Here is a 17,393-nt window from a genome sequence, read left to right as displayed (position 1 = left end):
GCATTACTGGCAGAGCTGAGAAATTGTCAATGCTATGGAACATTAGGATTACTAATCCGACAGTCTTGCGTTTCAAAGCTACTGTAACGTCATGCGTGAGAACCACGGTGCCGTATTCAACCAAACAAAATGAGACAAGTAATTATCTTTCTCTGAATTAATTAAAAACCTGGTAGCCTATTACAGTGTTTCCTGTTCAAAGCTCAGGCGGAAGAACTCAGCACTTTGGTGTGACTGAAAGCCTACGGTTACAGTGCCCTCATTTGGGTTACAGTGTGTTTCAACATCCGCGTTCATGCTTGAGCGGATTAGCCCGATAATTCGCCCAGTTTTTTTTTCTTCTTTTTTTTCCCACCCGGAACAATTCCCTCATGTTGCCCTTGTTTGTGGTAGGCTAAACATGATCAGAGACATCAATGACACCGTGCTTTAATCTTTCTGCTGATTAATTCCACTGAAAAAGAAACATTTCTCACCTGAAAAAATCAGCTAGTTAAGGAAACTTTTTGCTCCCTTTTTGCAGTTTCAAAATAGCTGATGCAAAATAATGAGTCTGGGCTTAATTAGGGGGAGCTACTTTCGCAGATGATAAACAAGTAAATGATTAAATCCGCTGACGGTCTGCTACGGCGGATGGAGGGCAGCTCGTGCTCGGGAGGAATATCTGACTCCATGGGTTTCTGTTGCCATGGAGACAGTGCCGGCGACTCTGACTATTTATCTTGCGTTCGTCACGTTCGGTAGATTTGTGCCAGCGATAGCTGCAGATACCTGTCTGCGATTGCCACTGCTAAAAACGCAATGAACAGGAGGCAGGAAACATAGCATCGATCATGGTGTTGCGCCCGCCGGTGTGTGGAGACACTCTCTGATCAAATGACAAGGTGACATACAGATTTTATTCATGAACCACCAAACTCTCCTCACGTCCTCAAGCATAACAGACAAAAGACAGAGTTGGACTGGGTTATCATAGGATGGCAGAGCTGTTTAAAATGAAAAGCTTCTTCTTTACCATATTCTGCGTCTTTATTTATTTTGACTTTGTATGTCATATATATATATATTGATAGTGACATATATATGACATACACATAGTTATGACATCTATTATATTTTCTTTTTTCTTTTTTTACAATAGAGAAACAACATAGAGATGACACTATTTGGTTTCTAAGTAGAAGCTTTTTTGTTAAATAGTGGCATATAAATCTTTTATCTTCTTCAATACCTCTTTAAATCAACATCCCAACCATAGTCATTGACCTTTTCATAATTTATTCACATTGTGTTCTCAGTTATCCAGTGGTTTGAACTTCTGTCATTTGCAAGGTTCTCCCTGTGGTCTGTAGGTATGTAGTTCAGAGAGTAGAGTCCTGTGATTGGTCAACACAAGGATGTGCGGATTTGGAGAGGCTGTGTTCCCACCCTGTCCTTCCCCACTGAACATTTGTGGGTGCAATTCGTAAGATCTATCAATTTATCCAATCAGCTTTTAGGGGCTGCAAGACAGGGCACACCTCTAAGCTCACTGGACAGATGGAAGTCTTTCTCTCTCTTGGAAAATGATGTTTGTAAACCAGCGCCGGAATCTTCCCTTAGACTCCCTCTGCGAGTTGACCGCACGGTCCGGCGTTCCAGTTTGCCGGTGGATTTGGACAGGCTGGACGTCGCCAGTACGGTCGTAGAGATGACAGTCTTTGCTCTACTGGAGTCTGTACCTGCTCCCAAGGCTGTTGTGTAAGTGACAAGGCTTTTGTGTTTAGTTGGGCCCACCGCCAGCACAGACTCGGAGCACGTCAGTCCGTGTGACCCCTGTGCTGCGGTGAGGGAGGCGGCCAGTGATTGGCTGGATTTGGCCAGCGACTCCGCCTCAGTTTCGGGATGGATAAGCGTGTAGCTGGCCGAAACTCCGCTTCGGTAAAGCAGCGCAGCATCGCCTCTGTCCACAGACCTGGCCCCCAGGTTAGTCGCCTGGACGGAGGGGATGATGGGAACGGAGCAGGCGCGGTGAGACGGGCGAGGAAAAGCTGTTCCCTGATCCAGACGAGTGCAAGGAACGTCAGTGCAGGCCAGTCTTCCTCTGGAAGGCGCAGAGGCCACAGTTTGCATATTCAAATACGAGTGGCTGTGCTGATTGCCATCAGTGTGGGACTGGCACCTAGAAGAACCCCCGAGAGAATGGAGAGTGAGGATTAGTACCTTTGTGGCATTATGTAAGGTATTTTTTTTCCCCCATATTTTTTCTCCCATCTTTTGTAGCTCACCCCATGGGAGAAGCCACTCAGCCAGCGAGAGCATAGTGTGTGTGCAATTTTATCCCGCAAATCATCTCAGCGGTAGGGAAATTATTTCGAGGTAGTGCAAATTTAAAATCTTTGTGTAATTGTTCATAATCCACAACATGGGCTCTGTGCTTTTTGGCAGCATTAACATTAACTCTGAACTCTCTCCCGCTTGTGGCGGCCTTATCGGAGATTTAAGCCGTCGGTATCAAAGCTCGCGTGTCCCTGACCCAGGCCTGTGAGCTGATGAATCCTACATTCTGACTTCATTTGACTGATGGCTTTTTGATCTGCACGCTCAGGCTTCTTATCAAGCCCAGCACACCTTGTCCAACGGCAGCGAGAGGAACCCAGATATCACACAGCTTTAAACTGGGACAGCGTGCCGGAATAATGCGCGCAGACGATCCGGGGATGTGACCGAAAGACCAAAGCAGGTTATCCAAAGTTTGTGTCGGGTGAAGTCCCAGATACTGCCTGCGTGCTTATTCCTGTCAAGGTTTATAAGGCTACAAAACTACGACTCCTCGCTACAATTACCCACTCATCTGGACCATGGACGTTTACAGACAGGGCTGCAGGAGTGTTAAAAATATTCCCACTTCTAGTAAAGTATAACAGTGTGACAGAAAGAAAGATCAGCTTATAAAAAAAAGTGGGAAAAAAACAGATATATTTGGCCCTGAAGTTGGTGCCCCGAACACTAACCTGCTGAGCTGCTCTTATTGCCTGTCTACAAAAGACTATTAAATAACAAAGCTTCAGTAATTGATTCCCATTTCAGAATGTTTGGGAATTAAGTGTATTGTTGCTGGAGGTTAATCTGCTGCATCTAAGCAAGACTAAATATAGCATTCTATGGGGGATTTACTGACAGCGAATGTGTAGGCTTATATGCCCACCTTTAGGTTTTTTTTTTCCCTGTCTACATCCCTCTCTATCTCTCTCCCGCTCTCTCCCCCTCCCTCTTCCTGAATCCACGTTCCTGGAGACCGGAGGGTGTCTCCATGGCAACAGGGGAGAGGTTCGGGGGTGGTGTTGATGTTTTAAGGCTGTTAAGTCTAGAAATAGGTCAGTCCAAGCCTGCCTCCCTCTCCCCAACCCTAGTCACAACTGGCCAGATACAGGAATATGAGAGGCTTATCAATTCTTAATTAATCACGAACAATCATAATAATAGCCAATTCTGTCACTACCGGTCATTAGCGAGGGAAGAGAGCTGGTTTCCCATGGTTTCAGGCACATGTTTATTTTAATTAACAACAGAGATTCCTGCTGCTGAGACGCAGCTGAATCGATGTCTCCTTCTGTGTGTGCGTGCATGTGCGCGAGTGTGTATGTGTGTGTCTGTATGTGTGCCTGGGCACGTAGGGAGGATGTCTCATCAGAACCCTTGAAGGAAACTCCAAACTCTGAGCTGCACTGTTTAAGAATGTAAATTATGGAAATAGGTCAAACAGAAAGAGTTGGCTGAGAGAAGAGTTTACGAGTCACTGAGAAGCTGGATCAAGTTGGCATGGTAATGAGAACATCACTTGAAAATCTCCTGTGTAAGAGATTTCACACTCTGAGGCCTCAACTTTACTCACCGTTACATGTCGCCTCTACCTTTTACCTCATGTTGTCATTTACCGAACCATGATTTACATATTTTATAGACAATACCGCACTGCTTCATTTGACTATATGCTGAGTATTTACCATGCAATAAAATAACCCACAGCACGTTAATATAGAAAAAGGTTATTTGTGGTGCCATTTGGCAAATGTATTTGTCAGTTATTAGCATGACAATAGGTGTTCCCTGAAGTTTTGACTGATGCTTAACTGATGCTGTGCGGCATAAATAAATAAATAAATAAATAAATAATGTGGCAATCAATTAGCCTAGCAATGTGAAATATTACAGGAAGATGACAACAGCAACTGGGGTTACACATGGAGCCCAGCCCATCTCCTTCTTCCATACTCCAATCAACCACTACATCACAAGCTCTATCAGGTAGGCACCTCCTCTCTTATGTTGCTGTTTCCTGCTGTTAAACATTCAGCTAATTAGTAATAAGATTCTTTTCATCATAATTTCATAAAATAATTTCATAATTTGATTATTTTTGTTTATTTATTTATTTTTCCAAAGAGTTTCTCGGCGTGTGGATGTTCTGAGTCTGACACTTAAATCTCTTCAGACGGATCTCAGTCTCAGCTAAGGAATATTCATATGAGACAAGTTGAAGATCTCATTTCTTATAAAGCTCTCTTCTGCATCTCAGAGATCCTCCAGCAGTCTTTTAGAGCAAAAGGAGATCTCATGCTTTTCTCATTTGTGTCCAAAATCCCCTGTAGTTAAGAGCTGATGTTAAAAGGGTCCTCTTTTCTTTTTTTTTTCTTTTGGGGTGGTGGTGGTGGGGGGTGGTGGGTGGCAGGTGTTCTGTTCTGCTTAATCTGCTTAATTTTTCCTTAAACTAAGATAAGAAAAGACCCTTTTTAAATGACTACCATGTAAGTCCAGCAATATCTGCTGCTATAATACAATAGTTGTCCAGCATTAGCATTAGCATTAGGTATTTCCCAATTTAATTATTATGTTCTGATATTCAAGCTGAACTGTATACTCAAGTATTACTTGTATGTATGTATTACATGTTAAGTTAGAGTGATAATAAGGCTGAAGGGCCAAGCATCACTGTAGATACTCATTAGATTTCACATAGCTTACTAATACGCATGCAAACGTCTGTATATCTAGAACACTGAAGAACTGCATGTGTTATAAAAAGACCAATTTGACCAATTACAGAGAGTCTATAAAAACACAGCCACCATAATAACTGCCTAGCAACCATTGTGCTGTTATTGTTATTGTTACTGTACTTTAATTGCTTATTTTTATCCTTTAAGGTTTTTTACTGTAAAGCAGTGTTTGTTCTGCTAAAACTAAAACTTGTATTGCTGTGTTTTATTCAACATTAATTCAAACCATGTCCTACCTCACATTTTTAAATCAAACTGGTGAAAGCTTTTTTATAGTATTTGTGAAAAGAAAATCACTCGGTTTTATTAAATCTGAATTTGTTGATCTTTTTCTGTTCTATTCCGTCTGCAAACTACGGCTGCCACAAACAAAGATTTCTCTATTGATTAATCTATCAATTATTTTGTCCATTGGTTGATTAATCTAAATGATTAATTTTCTCCAAAAAAGAGCACTGGACATTTAAATGTTCTTCACCTTCACCCAGGTCTGTTATCTTTGTTCCTTGAGCAGGAAAGATCAGTTTTCAGCTATTGAAAGTATTAACATTGTGTAATGCGGCTGTCCCTGCATTATGGCACAAACCGTGCCTCGTCTGTGTCCACCCTATGTGTACCCCAGCAAAACAGACAACAGTTGCTGTGACTTTGCCACTTGACATCCCTCACTTACTATAGCACCTATGTGTTTTCTCTTCAGGTGCTTGTGTGTTGTGCGAGTGCTGCTGTGGTATGCTTTCGAACCTTCGAGCCCAGTGTACAAATCTAGTATGCAAGTATATAGAAGGAATGCGAGGAACAGGAAATGAAGAGACCTAAAAATGTTTTTTACATTCTAAAAACAACATTTTCAGCGTCAACAATTGGACTAAGTCATCGACTATGCCCGACTGTAAACCTCAGAAAAACTGAATCAGTATGTTACATTTATCCATTATATCCACATGCAGTGCACTAAGAAACAGCTCAAAGACACATCTACCTTCTCAAGGATTCTGCTGTCATCTCTGTGGCCTCCACCTCTTGAAGGTGCCTGTAGCTGTGAATAGAATCCTTTGATCCTCCAATCAGATGATGTCCTGCTCTGGAGATGGGCGGGGTCCATCGTGACACAGATCGGTGATTGGGTATCTTCTGTTTTACTGCAGGACTAGTTGAGAAGGAACAGCTTTGGAAAAAAACAGTTAATGAGTTGAAAGGTGAACGATCAATGTAGAGCCACAGAGGGCAAGAAATGCAACAGAATCTCAACACCGAGGAAACCTGGTTACATACGACATAAGAATGATTTTAACCCTTAAATACACAGAGGTTTCATTAACTGTCCGTACATACAGAACTTTGGATCTACGGATACATAGGGTCAGATCTACAAACTTACCATGATACTGTAAAACAGCCAAAACACTGACCACGAAAAAAAAAAAAATTGAATGCCTTTAGACTTTATCTGACTAAAAAAGGTCAAGGTGGTGGAATGAGGTCGTTTAAGGGTTAAAAAGTAAAATATTCATGAAATCTGTGTGGGTTTGCATTGTGCATTCATACTTTGTACATGTATTCCAGAAACCCTCACTGTTGAAGCACAAGCAGAGCACACAAGCGTTCATTATACATGATTTGCAATCCTGAATTCTGAAGTATCCAAGGTTTCATTCCAGCTCATGTGGCTCAGAGACTGCAGTTATGGAGTGCAGATGAACACTGTGGATCATTTCTTGGCAGAATTTGCAGCAATGCATATTAACACAGTTATTACCAATTACAATAAGCCTAATTCTTTTAGTGGTGTTTATTTTCTGACACAGGCATATGGTGCCATATTGTGGGCTGATTAATTTCCCTCTTTGGCTGCTCCCAGGTAAAAGATCTGAGAGTTCTAAAGGTAAAAAAAAGGAACAACGTTCGGTACCTGCGGCGTTTTCCCGTGGATAGGCTGCTGTTCAGTTTGGAGCTGCTGTGCACTATACCTCGGCCTGGTGCAGGGAAGGACCCATGAGCTTTACAGCACTATGAGAGGAGACCACAGAGCAGGGTTTTAGGTGAGAACAGTGTTCAGCTTAGTGTGATTGCACCTCCACATTCTGCTCTGCCTCTCTCTACACCTGTCTCACTCCTATAGTGTCTCTCTCTCTCTCTCTCTCTCTCTCTCTCTCCCTCGCTCTCCCGTTTCTTTATGTCTCTATCTTTTCTCTGTCTCCCACCTTTCTGTCTCTCTCTAACACTCAATCTCTTTCTCACTACCCTCTATCTCTCTTCTCTCTTCCGCTCCTCATTTTTCTTCCTTCTTTCTTTCTTCTCTCCATTCCTTCTATCTCTTCTCTCCTTTCCTTCTTTTCCTTCTCTTCCTTCTCTTTGTTCTCCCTTTTTGTCTTCCTTCTCTCCGTTCTCTCTTTCTCTTCATTCTTTCTCTTTCTCTTCCTTTTCTCCATTGCTTCTTTTCCTTCTCTCTCTCCATTTTCTTTTTCTCTGTTCTCTTTCTTTCTTCTCTTTCTCTCTGTTGTTTCTCTCTCCTTTTTTCACTGTTCTCTCTTTCTCCTCTTTCTCTGTTTTTTCTCTTTCTCCTCTTTCTCTTTGTTCTCTTTCTTTCTGTTCACTTTTTCCTCTTTCTCTCTGTTCTTTCTTTCTGTTCACTTTGTCTCTGTTCTCTTTTCTCTTTCTCCTCTTTCTCTCTGTTCACTTTCTCTCTGTTCTCTTTCTCACTGTTCACTTTTTCCTCTTTCTCTCCGTTCACTTTCTCTCTGTTTTTTCTCCTCTTTGTCTCTGTTCTCTCTTTCACTCTGTTCTCTGTTTACTCTTTCTCTCTGTTCTTTCTCTCCATTCACTTTCTCTCTGTTCTTTCTCTTCCTTCTCTCCATTCTTTGTCTCGTTTCTCTCACACACAAACACACCCTCTTGAAGGCATGAACACACTTTCTCATGATATTATTTGCACAAAGATTCTCTCTCTCTCTCTCTCTCTCTCTCTCTCTCTCTCTCACACACACACACACACACACACACACACACACACACACACACAAAGACAAGCCCTTGACTGTGCAGTGGCAAAGATGAAATAGTGGATTATAGACTAAGCAGTGAAACAGAATGTAGATGTTCATTCAGTGATATACGGCCCCTCAGCGAGAGAGAGCCACTTTAATTAGACGTTACGTTTAAACAGCAGATTAAGAGAGACACTCTCTGATTACACTCCCTGCTGGCTCTCCCGGCCCTTCTGCACGAGTCGGGAACTAATCCCAGACAAGATTACATTAATGGATTCCTAAAGAATTTCTTTCCACCCTTTTTTTCCAGCCCAAAATTAAAACCATTATCTTACAACGGGCCAGCACGGAAACGAGCCCGAGATGCCCCCCAAAGTCGGGGAGTTCTAAGTCACCAGATAATGCAGTTATTCCAGTTAGTGAAATCCGCCTGCCTCCCCTGGCCTGTGGAACATCATTAAAGCCACTGGGTTTGACTTTAAACTAGTTTGGGGCCTTGCAGCAGATAAAGCGTGTCCTCCTAACACTTGTGCCTCCGCGGGGACCTGTTAGCATTGTTCTTCTCTCCAGCAGGAAAATTGGATCATTTCTGACCACCCTCTCCAACCCTCAGCTGAGTGAGAATGCTCTGCGGGGAAGGGAGCCACTGCTCTCTCCCGATATAATTGCAAGACCTTTCTTTTCTTTTTTTGGAGTTTTTGTCAGAGGCAGAAAACATGCAGATTCATCCCCACATTAAAGCTCACGCTACGACAGCCCTGCTGTACGACTTTATCTTCTAGTCCGTCCGCTGTTCATTACTGTTGCGTTGTAGTTGCGCATTTGAGCAGATTATATAATGTCTTCGATTCATATGGGTGGAGATGCTGATGATTAAAATGCCACCAGACTTCCAACTGTAGAGAGAAATGAGAGCGTAATCCTTTTCAAACCCAACTCTGTACACATGAATGCGAGCTGTCTGTATCTTCTGGCTGAATGAGAATGGGTGGCTTAAGTCTTTGGAAGCAGAAAGTGATGGATCTACCAATTTCAACACAACTCTTCTATTCAGTCGCTGTGGTTTTTTCTCTCGTTTCGGCGGTAAGGTGGCAGACTGGCTTTGACTGCTGCTCAAATGGATGTGGTGTTTACTCTGTGAGCTACATACGCTGCTATTTCTGTCAGGGTGAGGGATCATCAGCAGGTGGGAGAGCAGTAAAGCTACAGAGGGCATCATTCCCTGAGCTGCCTGCTGGCCAACTGTATTCATTACACATGACTGTTATGCACAGAGAATGCATTTGGAACGCTGTCTCAGCTGCACATGGGTGGTTTGATTTCCCGCCATCCACACATATGACTGCTGTGCATGGCTGAGAGAACACAGATGCAGTGTATATAAGAAAACACAGAGTATATTACTTTTACCTTTTGAGGCTGGAGGCCAGATTCAGTTCCGGCGCTGGATTTGGACATCAGCCGCAAGGCATTGACACTGCAGTCTCTCAAATTGCGCATCTCTGTCAGGTGGGCTCTGTGTTTTTCCCTTTGTCTCCTGCAAGACATTAATAAGCTATGATAGTGTCTACTGCTACTGTCAAAGCAGGTAGAACTGCATAATTTTAGAACTGCAACAAAGCCTTCATAAAGGAGTACTCCAGTGTCCTCAACCTACTTTCAATCTGCCCTATCTGTAACATATGGTCAGTTACCATGATTTTGTTTCCCTGTGATTTGAAAGAAACAGCAAACCTGTTGAAAAAACACATTTTAATAGAAAGCAATAGGCAGTTGCTTCGACAGTTTAGACTGTTTAACAGCAAATTCTGCAGCAACAGTACAGCATTATCTAACATTATCCAACAAACACCAGCATTCCAATGTTGACAGTCAGCTTTATACTGTTTAGGATAAGCAGGGATACGCAGAATAAACCAGAGTGAATTTGGGAAAAGCACCCTAAGCAATGTGACAGGTAGAGAACAACGTAAACAACATACATGGGGTCCACTATTAAAAAGGCTGTTTCCAGGGTTCCTTAGTAAATTGGGTAGAACATTGTAAATAATGTGAATCAGGTAGAACTATCCAAACAGTCAGAATCAGGCAGAACTATCCAAACAGTCTGAATCAGGTAGAACTCTCCAAACAGTCTGAATCAGGTAGAACTATCCAAACAGTCTGAATCAGGTAGAACTATCCAAACGGTCTGAATGAGGTTGAACTCTCCAAATGGTCTGAATCAGGTAGAACTCTCCAAATGGTCTAAATGAGGTACAACTTGTTGGAATACTTCAGGTTAATGTACTTTGAGCTTAAGTACTAGATATGCTGAGCAATTCAGATAGAGAATGTAGTAAGACAAACGCTAAGAAACAGTGTTGCTGTGAGAAGGATACACTGAAACAGCAATGAGTGATAAAATAAGCAGGTTCATATCTCAATAGCACATTGATTGGCATATTTACTGCCACAGTGGATCTGTGAGTGCCTCTGACAGACACGCTGGCACAAATATTCCATTATTGTCTGCTTAATTAGGTACCAAGGAACAAAATTTCAACAGGTGCAATAAGAGCATATGATCAGTCACATCTTTTTTCAGGTGTGAGACAACAATGAGCTTCCTTTAAAACCCTCAGGTAAAGAATTAGAACAAAACCAGCTAAGTGCACATAAGCTTTAATGCTATACAACTATAATGAATCCCATTGTTATTCAGCATGACTTTTGATTATGTTACTGTGTTATCAAAGCATTACTGAAGATGAGTTCCTGTTCTCGACTCCAGTTTCACCAATATCTAGTAATGACTCACTTGTTTCTGCAGTAAAGAGCAATGCAGGCCACTCCCAGCAAGCTGATTCCCATGGCGATGCTGAAGATTGACAAGATCTGCCTCTGGTAGGTCTCTCCACTCTCTAATAAAACAGAATCAGGAAAGATCCACAGTTACTGTATGCATTTCTCCTGGTCTCTCTCCGTTGCTGGCTCACTCGCTCTCAGCGAGTCAATACTAACCGGACAAAGAAATTTTCACACTTATTAGTTTTCATACGGGCTGTGAGGAACTTTAATATCAGATAGTTTGGACAGGTACTTCACGACACAGACCTAATATAGACTGTCAGTGGTGTTGGGAATGAAGCAGTGAAGGCTATATGGTGAATGTTTTACAATGTGATCTAGCACATTATTATCACAATAGCACTGCCACTTGACACACAGGGCATTGGGTCACTTGTCCAAAAAGCATCACAGGGCATCTCACACCAAACAGCGAGTATCACTTTCATGCCTCAGTGTATAACTGCTAAAATGACCTTAACCCTTTAAACCCCACAGAACCTGTATTTGTGTCCACACTGGGTCCTTATGACAATGGACAAAGCTTCCCAGACAAAACTGAGTGCATGTTTAACCCTGTAGGCAGGCTGAAGGTGTTATTGTCCATTACTTCATCGTACAGCCACAGTTCTGACGAGAATTTCCAACAGGATTTTTGCCACTGCTGGTAGACCTATATGACCTCACCTGCAAATTCTGCTACTTTCTTTACTATATGGCCTTTGGCACGCCCAATCACTCCTTTTTGCCAATCATTAACATATGCTTGGAGACACCTTTTTCCGCACATCTCATCTCTCATTCTATGAATCCTGTCTAACACCCTGCAGGTATTTATAGCTTAATCAACCTCTTGCAAAAGCCATCTGCAGGAGCCTGAAGTTATTACAGTAGTGACTAAAAGAGCCTTAAAATGACCTATTAATCTATTAATATAAAAAAACCCATGAATGGAAATAGACTGCACTCTTCGATCAGCTTGTAATATTGTTCTGACCACACCAATCAATAGTATCACCTTCTTATAATCAATAACAGCATGTCAGAACTACAGTGTGGGCAGACTTGAAAGAGTTAAAGGTGACGCTACTACTACAAACCATGCAATGATAGGATTTAGAACAATGGAATACTAAACGTGGGGCAGAGATTACGCCTAGTGGAGAGTTTTACATTGAAAGGCAAATACAGTTCACAACTAGGCTTAATCCCTGTCCAAGAAATCAACCCTTGGAGATGAAGGGGTTAACAGGAAATTGCTATTGGACAACAAGAACCCAGGTTTAATACTGACAGACATGGCAGTTATGCGAGAAAGATGGAAGGCTGTGTTTGGTCATTAATGTGAGTTATAATGCAGGCATTCTGGATGTGTGTTCCCAGAGACATTTGTTAATTGAAGTGTGCTAATGATCTGTATAGAGGAAGCCAAACGCTACGCTGAAGAGCCAGCTTCTGTTTCTCTCTCCCTCTCTCTTTCATTCCTCCCTCACTCTCTCTCTCTCTCATCTTCTGAGGAAGCCAGCATAGCCACTGGGATAGAAACATTAGCCCAATGAACCCATGCAGCCCTGGCTGGGGGATGATCCCAGATGAATGCTTTCTGTCCCTCTCCCTCACTCTCTCTCTCCTTCTCTCTGTCTCGGTTATGCATTAGCAAGCAACTACATCAGCAATAACTACGAAACAGTACAGTACAGAAACTTTTATGGCTTTTGTGGTGATTTTCTATTTACTGAAGATATGGAACAATATCTAGAACCTCTTCATGATCAGCCTTTGAAAAAAAAATATAAACTTCCAAAACATTACAAACACATCTGCAGGCAGTATTTTTTATTAACAATGTATAATCAACAAACGCTATGCAGTTCTCTCAGAAACACTATTTTCCCTCTTACTCAGGCGACAACCCAGGCTATGAAGTACATCACACACTCTACATGCATAGAACCAGATCATAAAGCACACAACCCGAAGTAAAACTGCTCAAACTAATTAAAATGTACAACAGAAAGGATTTACTGAGTATGCTGAGTTGTTCTTATGTATAAATAGTAAGTATGTGTTGGCTGGAGCAAAAAAAAGCCCAGATGTGGTTTTACAACCCTCTTATTTTGTCTCTGAATGAAACACGCTGTTTTTTCTATAATAGCCGAGCCAGTGAACAAGAATGATTAGCTCTGCTTTCATTGGCTGGTTTACATCACCACAAAGCTGCATTATACCCATGGAGCAGAGTATGGCATATAGCATAGTATAGCATAGTTTTGTGTGTGTATATATATATATATATATATATATATATATATATATATATATATATATTATTAGCTAGCTGAAGAGATTGTAGCTGGTTGGCTGGGTTAGGTCTTAGCTTGGCAACCGCCGAGCTGGCTTCACTGGTTGTTCCATACATGGTGCTTTCTCTTCTGGTCAGTCTATCCCAAGCGGTGCCTAACTTGTTCAGCTGGCTTTAGCATTTAACCTTTTTAGCTTCACTTCCATGTTCTCCTGAAATAGCTGTTGGATTGAGCGTTATGGGGCTTTTGCTAGAGGTCTGATTGTGTTTCAATTTTGGAGGCATAAATAAAATAAACCAAGTTTTGAGGTTTCAGAATTGGCCCGTTTTACAGCCCTGTTTTAATTATGGCAAGTTCTAGGGCCCTATTAAAATACACAGTAATGGACCTGGTTATTGTCAAATGCACTATACCCTGTCTTCGTCAAAATGGGTTTATATAGTACAGAACACAGAATAATACAGAACAATGAAACAGTGCTATAGGGATATTTACACAGAGATGGGCAACAACGGTCCTGGAGGGCCAGATTCCTGCACAGATTTAAGCTGTTCCTGGTTAAGCACACCAAATTCAAATCACCTGTTAATTGGCAGGCTTAGTACATCTGTTAGAGCAGGTAAATCAGCTGTTCTTCTGACCTCTGTTGCCTAGCCCTGATATATAACACGCTCATGGGAAAGAATCATTTAACAATGAACTCAACCAGTCAAGCATTTGAATGGTTCTTTGATTCTTTCCTCTCCTATAGAATCCATGTAGAAGCCTTTTTTTTACATGGTGCAGTTATGCATAAACATGTGACGATTTCAGCGAGAATTACATTCGCTACATCAGAAACATCTTATCTTTATGCTTGTGTTATCTCTTTTGGGGCAATCTCTCATGATCTGGAATTTGACTATACTGTAATTATGGACTACATATGCCCGTCTTACAACCATATTGTAAAATTTGGTAGCTTTGATGATTTGAGAGCACTGTGTGGAGGGTAATATGTTAGTTTTTTAATTGTTTATTAGACTCTGATGCATCTGCCGTTTATCTAACTATAGTTAAAGTCATGCAGTATTGCACTGTGCTTATAAACGCCATGTTGCATGAATTCAGTCAATCTGTGGCTATTCTAGCTGGTCATGGAGGAGGCAGCCACTTATCCCTTTGGCTGTGTGATATTTCTGATCCCTAGAGTCGCTCTGCAGAATGGAAGGGACCTTCAAACTGTGCAGAGAGGACTGAACAACACTTTAGCACTTTGCAGTGGAAGGTGCTGGAAAGGTTAGCCATCAGTCCTGCATGCCAGGCATGTCTAGTGAGGAGCGTGTTTTGCCTCATTTTTAATGATGGCGCTGCGGGATGTTCCAAATGAAGTACTTAATCAGCTGCTGCTCCCTTCACTCACACACCATACTCAGTTTCTGAGGAATATTAAAGTACTACTTAGGAACCATCGTGGAATGAAATGCAGTTAATGTCTTGACCATGGTATACCAATAGAGGTAGACAATAACAGTAGATCTTTCTATGGCAAAAACAAAATTGATGAAAATGAGGTGTGTGAGTGGGAAGAACCTTTTTAATACTTCTATATGAAAAGGGGTCCTGAGTGGCTCAGCAGTCGAATGCTCTGCCAGTATGGCCCAGAGGCCACACGTTTGAAATCCGAGTCATTCCAGTTTGCCATCCGCAGCTAACATATCCAATCCTCTAGTGAAAGCTTTTAAGAGAATATGGAAGTTAAGCTTAAAAGGCTTAAAGCTAAAGCTAGCTGAATGGGTGGGGCACCGCTTGGAAAGGGCTGACCACTGAACGCACCACAGTGGGTATCCGCACAAAGGCTGGGCAGTGTGGTGTGGGACAGCCAGTGAAGTGAGCAGGTGCTAGATCTCTCTCCCTTCTCCCCTCATCACTCTAAAAGCAATGTTGGCCGGTGCAGTTAGCAAGTGTAGTAGAGCTGGGGATTCTGACGCTTTCCTCAGAGCGTGTCTGCTATCCGGCAGCATTCAAAAAGAGGAGGTGGCTGGCTGTGCATGTATTGGAGGAGAAGCCCTCACCCTTCCACTATCAGGAGCATTACTAGTCCTAGGGGGAGCTACAATTGGTTGGGAGAACAAGGGAATTTTTCTATAGAAAAGGTTTTTCCAAGATCTGTATGCCCAAGCCAAGAACTGCTTAGGCACATTCATTTATGGCCATTGGTTTGGTCAGGGGATGCCATTTCTTTCTTATATATATGTTTGTTTGTTTTTCTTTTCCACAATCAATCTTTCTCCATTTGCATACACACACAAACACACACATATAGGGTAACGCCTGTGACCAGACTCATTTACTATCCAGATTAAAATCACTCAGCTGAACAGTAATACGTGTCTCTCTCGCTCTCTCTCTCTCCTTCTCTTTCAGGATGTTTGAAGTGGGGCTACTGATGCAAGTGTGTGAACTCAGACTAATGGTAAAACTTCACTAGATTCACTCATAGAATATTTGCAGTTGTCAGGCATATGACAGAGGGTGGGGTGGTGGTGGGAGAGAATGGGTAGGGGGCGTGCTGTGCTGAAAAATGGAAGCGTCTCGTATCAAAGGAGAGAAAAAGATAGCCAGGGACGGATGGAAAGGAGCTGGGGAAAAAAGTCTGGTTCTATAAAAGTTCCTTTTTACTGCAGTATTTTGGCTTGCGGTTGTTGACACTGCTTAAAATCTATGGCTATTCCAGCTTGTCAGGGTAGAAGCAGCCACTTATCCCTTTGGCTGTGTGATATTTCTGATCCCCAGAGTCACTCTGCACAATGTGCAACCTCAGCAAGTAATACACCTTCAGGCTTAACTGTAATTAAGTGTGACACATACAATAACAGCCATATGCTGACACACACAGACACACATACAGGCCTGTACACTCACACACACACACGCACACATCCACACACTCACACACATGCACATTTTAACACAATGTCCAAACAATGACACAGTACATATACAAGCAAAAAGGAACATGCTGTACACAGGCATGTACAGCCTGTGTAGAGCATGTTCCTTTTTGCTTTAAAGGACTAAGGAAATGGTTCAGAATTAGAGAAAGGTGCCCTAGAATATCAAACTGTATTATGGCACAGTTAAATAATGAGACTTTAGTACCTAAGTGACACTGTGAACCTTTAAACACTGTTTTGTCCTCATTCAGAAGCAATGCCTGTGTAAGTAAAACTGAACTGTAAACAGGTCAATTACAAACCAGCAAAACTGTTATGTATAAGTCCGTAAGGCTATGTTTTATTTATTTATTTATTTATGTCCCTGAAATGTACAAACACCCGACCCACAAGTGAAAGCCTTTTGTAACTAAAAGCAACAGCCACTTTAGCAGAAAAAGGTTTAAAGGTAAATCCACTAGGTGAAGCACTGATTAAAGAAGGGACAACAAGAGGAGGTGCCACTGCCAGCATCATGGGGACGGTCAGGGGAGAGCCAGGTGTCATGGGGAAGCAAGTGAATTTAGCTAGTGCAAGCCAGGTGCTAGGCTTAAAGCTAACCTCACTAAAACACCACTAAAATGTCTTTAACAGTACAGTGTGCCAAGAGGACATAGAGAGGACATGGAGAAGACAGCAAAACTATCCAGTAAGAATTGGAATTAATTACAAATATATTTATGAAAGCAGAGCTTATCTTTTTTTACCCCCTAGTCCTGTGTAAAAAAACACCCAGCCAAAGTAACATACTTATTATTTTTACATTAAATAACACATAATACCATACTTTGTGTGATACTGTAATGCATTTTTGGAAATGCATCCTTTATTTTTATGTTATATATGTTTCTACTGTATGTGTAATAAGAACAGTCTAGGCCTAATCCTAAAGCAATACACTAACCTTATTGTTTCTGGCATTATAGTTGTTGCCTATTGGTTCTGACATTATGACTATAGGTTCTGACATTATAGGTATTTTGTTAGTGGTTCTGACTATTGCTTAGTGGTTCGGACTATTGGACTATTTGGCTGTTGGTTGGATATTGGCTACCGGTGCTGATATTATGGCTATTGGTTACTGTTCTGACATTATGGTTAGCTTTTGCTTGTTTGCCTGCTCAAAGAATAACTGCTTGTATACATTCAATAGTGTACACCCCAAACACCAAACACACTCTAACACCTTTCATCAACCCATCATTTTCTGCAGGCTGAATTCTGTATGCATCCCCACATTACATGTATTACATTTAC

General features: G+C 41.8%; 1 protein-coding gene across 2 annotated transcripts in view; it reads right to left on the bottom strand.

Moving 5' to 3' along the window:
• Positions 1–921: 921 nt before the first annotated feature.
• nrg3b (neuregulin 3b) overlaps positions 922–17,393 on the bottom strand; it is a 205,631-nt gene continuing 189,159 nt past the window's right edge. For both annotated transcript variants that reach the window (XM_072667885.1, XM_072667886.1), the window contains exons 5-9: positions 10,830–10,932; positions 9,440–9,566; positions 6,952–7,049; positions 6,022–6,207; positions 922–2,161 (exon numbers count right to left, since the gene is read on the bottom strand). In XM_072667885.1, coding sequence (XP_072523986.1) covers positions 1,489–2,161; positions 6,022–6,207; positions 6,952–7,049; positions 9,440–9,566; positions 10,830–10,932 — 1,187 coding nt within the window. In that variant the 3' untranslated portion in view covers positions 922–1,488. The remainder of the gene's footprint in view (positions 2,162–6,021; positions 6,208–6,951; positions 7,050–9,439; positions 9,567–10,829; positions 10,933–17,393) is intronic.

Source organism: Salminus brasiliensis, chromosome 22 (assembly GCF_030463535.1).
Source record: "Salminus brasiliensis chromosome 22, fSalBra1.hap2, whole genome shotgun sequence".
Lineage (NCBI taxonomy): Eukaryota > Metazoa > Chordata > Actinopteri > Characiformes > Bryconidae > Salminus > Salminus brasiliensis.
This window is presented reverse-complemented; position numbering and strand designations above follow the sequence as displayed.